Here is a 4535-nt window from a genome sequence, read left to right as displayed (position 1 = left end):
CCTGAGGCTCCAAAGTCCAAGGTTCAATCCCCCACACCACCATAAACCAGCACTAAGCAGTGTTTTGGTTGAAAAAAAGAAAGAAAGGAAGAAATAAAGAAAGAAGGAAAGAAAGAAAGAAAGAATAGTTTCCAATACAAATGAAAACTGACCACTATTACCAGATATAATTGAAATTTTCTAGAGAAATCATATTCTTAAACTTTGTATTTTTCCTAAGTAGTACACAAAAATTATCCTTTCTGGACAAATATCTTGAGAACCCTCTCTCGAATCTGTTTGGTCCTAACTCCATAGATGACTGGGTTAAGAGCAGGTGGAACAACCACGTAGAGATTGGCCAAAAGAATATGGATGTAGCGGGGAATGTTCTGACCAAAGCGATGGGTCATGAAAGAAAAAAATGCGGGTGTGTAAAAGCATAGCATGACACAGACATGTGAACCACAGGTATTGAGAGCCTTGAGTCTGGCCTCCTGAGAGGGAAGGCGGAAAACTGCTTGGAGGATAAGCATATAGGAAGAGGCTATCAGGATCACATCCATAATGATGTTAGAAATCACCATAAGCCCATAGATAATGTTGACTTTGATGGGTGCACAGGCCAAGCGGGCAATGCCCATGTGTTCACAGTAGGTGTGAGGGATGATGTGGTGCCCACAGAAGGGAAGCCTCAGAATGAGAAACACAAAAGGAGTCACAAGAACTAAATTTCTCCCAACAACAACCGAGGCCAGGAGGCTGATGGTTTTATTAGTGAGGATCATGGTATACTGGAGAGGTTTGCAGATGGCCACAAATCGGTCATAGGCCATGGCCACCAGCAGCACAGTCTCCATGCCTGTGAACATGTGTATGAAGAACATCTGGGCAAGACACCCCCCAAAGCTGATCTGTCTGAGGTTGAACCAGAAGATGCTCAGCATTTTGGGGATGGTGGAGGTAGACAGACCCAAGTCAATCATGGACAACATGGCCAGGAAGTAAAACATAGGCTGGTGGAGACTGTGTTCTGTTTTGATCACAAAGAGAATGATGATGTTCCCCACCAGGGCAATCAGGTACACAATGCAGAAGGGGAAAGCAATCCAGATGTGCACGTTTTCCAGTCCTGGTATTCCCAGCAGGAGGAAGAAAAGGGGGTGGAACTGGGTGGCATTGTTAAAAGGCATTCTCCCGGCATGTGCCACTGGATATGGGTCGAAGAGGAGTTTCACACTTTTTCAAAAGACTTTTTTTTTTCTTGAAGGTCCTGGAAGGCTGGAAGAGGGTCTAATTAGTATGTTGGATGTAAGGGTGAAAATATTCAATGTACACGTAGTAGTGATTCTTTCTTTTCAGAATGTAGTCAGCATCTCTCAGCACCTTACTCATGTGAGACCCATCACAGTAATATCTGTGCCTAAACTTTTTGTAATATGTGAGACCTTCTAAGGAACGGAGTCTATTTCACAAAATAGAGTAACTTAAGTTTTTTTGTATTTCCCTCTATTTATTTTTTCTAACTGCTCAATTTTTAATTTTCTATGTAGGTTCTGGGTTAAAGAGTCTTACCACACATGAGAATTTCTGACTTACACAATTAACCAAATTTTGACACAGTGTAAATATAAGAATTTGCCTCATTGATTTGGTAATTATGTAATTCAAAGGAGTTTAATATCCCAACACCTATGGGCATCTAATCTTTGATAAGGGGGCCCAAAGGATTAAATGGAAAAAGGAGGCTCTCTTCAATAAATGGTGCTGGGAAAACTGGGTTGAAACTTGCAGAAGAATGAAATTGAACCACTTTATCTCACGAGAAACAAAAATCAACTCCAAATGGATCAAAGACCTAGATGTCAGACCAGAAACAATAAAATACTTAGAGGAAAACATTGGTAAAACACTTTCCCACCTACACCTCAAGGACATCTTTGATGAATCAAACCCAATTGCAAGGAAGACTAAAGCAGAAACAAACCAATGGGACTACATCAAATTGAAAAGCTTCTGCACATCCAAAGAAACTATTAAACAAACAGAGAGACCCCTCACAGAATGGGAGAAGATCTTCACATGCCAGACAACAGACAAGAAACTAATCACCAAAATATATAAACAGCTCAGCAAACTTAGCACCAAAAAAGCAAATGACCCCATCCAAAAATGGGCAGAGGATATGAACAAAACATTCACCTCAAAGGAGATCCAAAAGGCTAACAAACATATGAAAAACTGCTCTAGGTCACTGATTGTCAGAGAAACGCAAATTAAGACAACACTAAGATACCACCTCACTCCTGTAAGAATGGCATATATCAAAAAGGACAGCAGCAACAAATTTTGGAGAGGATGTGGGGACAGAGGAACCCTTTTACATTGCTGGTGGGAATGTAAATTGGTACAGCCTCTGTGGAGAGCAGTCTGGAAAACTCTCAGAAGGCTAGACATGGACCTTCCATATGATCCAGTAATTCTTCTCCTGGGGTTATACCCCAAGGACTCCATAACACCCAACCAAAAAGAGGTGTTTACTCCTATGTTCATAGCAGCACAATTCATAATAGCTGAAACCGGGAAGCAACCCAGGTGCCCAACAACAGATGAGTGGCTGAGAAAGCTGTGGTATATATACACAATGGAATACTATGCAGCTATCAAGAACAATGAACCCACCTTCTCTGACCCATCTTGGACAGAGCTAGAAGGAATTATGTTAAATGAACTAAGTCAGAAAGATAAAGATGAGTATGGGATGATTCCACTCATCAACAGAAGTTGACTAAGAAGATCTGAAAGAGGAACTAAAAGCAGGACCTGATCAAATTGTAAGTAGGGCACCAAAGTAAAAACCCTGTGGTGAGGGGTAGACATGCAGCTTCCTGGGCCAGTGGGGGGTGGGAGTGGTGGGAGGGATGGGTCACAGTCTTTTGGTGGTGGGAATGGTGTTTATATACACTCCTAGCAAAATGTACACATATAAATCAGTAGTTACTTAATATGAGAGGGGGAAAATCAGTTGTATGTCTCAAAGTTTCTCAAAACACAAACTGAATCTTTTTAATATATAGGCTGTGTATTTGATATGCGGACTCTCTCAAAAGCCTAGACCAAGTAGATTAGAAGCGTCCAATAGCACAGCTATATACAAGATACTGGGTACTGTACAGCAAACCCTAACAAAAGGACTTTTAAAGTTAACCCAATTACCAAATAATGTGATGATAACATGAACTATCGATTGTCTTTTTGAACCCTAAGACAGCAGGAACCTCACATCTCCACTATAGAGCCCCTACTTCCCCCAGTCCTGGAACCCTTGGACAGGGCCCACTTTCCCATATGTGTCTCCCAATCCAAACCAAATAATATTGCATCCGCCGATCACAACCTAACCAACGCAACGATTGCCACCTCAACATGCTTCACCTAAGACTGCGTCCAGAGACTTCACATGTGGAATGACAACCCTTCGGCTTCATTACTCGGGTGAGACCTTTCCTTTTATAGTACACTCTAATTTCATCTCAGGTAGTTCACTTTCTAACAAAGTCCCATAATCTAGATATACACCAGTTTCTGTGAGAGAGAGCTTATGTTCACACGTATCCATAAACTACTGCAAAATATATACCTGAAAGCAGAAGTACATTAGAGTTTGCAGTGAGTACCTCCCTAACACTTCCTCTCCACTATTCCAAGCTTGGGATGCTCAACAAATTGTTTGGCTTCGTATGTTAACTCTCTTTTCAATCACCAGGTTCCAGATGCCACCAGGATGCTGGCCAGGCTTCCCTGGACTGAAGACCCCACCAATGTGTCCTGGAACTCTGCTTCCCCAGAGACACTCCTTACTAGGGAAAGAGAGAGGCAGACTGGGAGTATGGACCGACCAGTCAACGCCCATGTTCAGCGGGGAAGCAATTACAGAAGCCAGACCTTCCACCTTCTGCAACCCTCAATGACCCTGGGTCCATGCTCCCAGAGGGCTAGAGAATGGGAAAGCTATCATGGGAGGGGGTGGGATATGGAGACTGGGTGGTGGGAAGTGTGTGGAGTTGTACCCCTCCTACCTTATGTTTTTGTTCATTAATCCTTTCTTAAATAAAAAATAAAAAAACAAAAAAAAAATAAGGAGTTTAATAAGTTGGTTGCAGAAGTTTCCATCTTCTACTTTTACTATGAGGCCATTGTTTATTTTTAAGATAGCAAAAAGAGACAGAGGGGAAAGGAGAGGGGAAGGGAAGGAGAGAGAGAGATTATAGCATTGAATCTTCCTTCAGTGTGGTGGGAGTTGGCTTAAACCTGGGTCTTGTACATGGTAAAGCAGCACACTATTCAAATAAGCTACTTCTCTGCTCTAGGACAATGAGAATTTTTGTTTCTTAGTCAGATGGAATGAGCTTGATCTTCCAGGGAGCTGTTTCTCAACATGATATTTTCCAAGTTTCTAGGTTAGTGGTAGAGGGCCTCTTCCCTGACGGTAGACCTCAAAGCTAGCAGAACCCCCACCTCGACTCTCTTCCAATGTGTTCAGAAATCTATGTTTT

At 42.1% G+C, this 4535-nt stretch overlaps 1 protein-coding gene across 1 annotated transcript; it reads right to left on the bottom strand.

The window, feature by feature from the left end:
* Positions 1-233: 233 nt before the first annotated feature.
* Positions 234-1175, bottom strand: LOC103122829 (olfactory receptor 52E4). Its single transcript, XM_007533450.2, has one exon. The coding sequence runs from the start codon at positions 1170-1172 to the stop codon at positions 234-236; it is 939 nt and encodes a 312-aa protein (XP_007533512.1). The 5' UTR covers positions 1173-1175.
* Between the last annotated feature and the right edge of the window lie 3360 nt (positions 1176-4535).

Source organism: Erinaceus europaeus, chromosome 17, assembly GCF_950295315.1.
Source record: "Erinaceus europaeus chromosome 17, mEriEur2.1, whole genome shotgun sequence".
Classification (NCBI taxonomy): Eukaryota; Metazoa; Chordata; class Mammalia; order Eulipotyphla; family Erinaceidae; genus Erinaceus; species Erinaceus europaeus.
Note: the sequence above shows the minus strand (reverse complement) of the source record. Positions and strands in the feature narration are given on the sequence as shown.

What these genes read in the sequence shown, in the direction of transcription:
- LOC103122829 (XM_007533450.2), bottom strand. Translation starts at nt 1,172, where the DNA reads ATGCCTTTTAACAATGCCACCCAGTTCCACCCCCTTTTCTTCCTCCTG.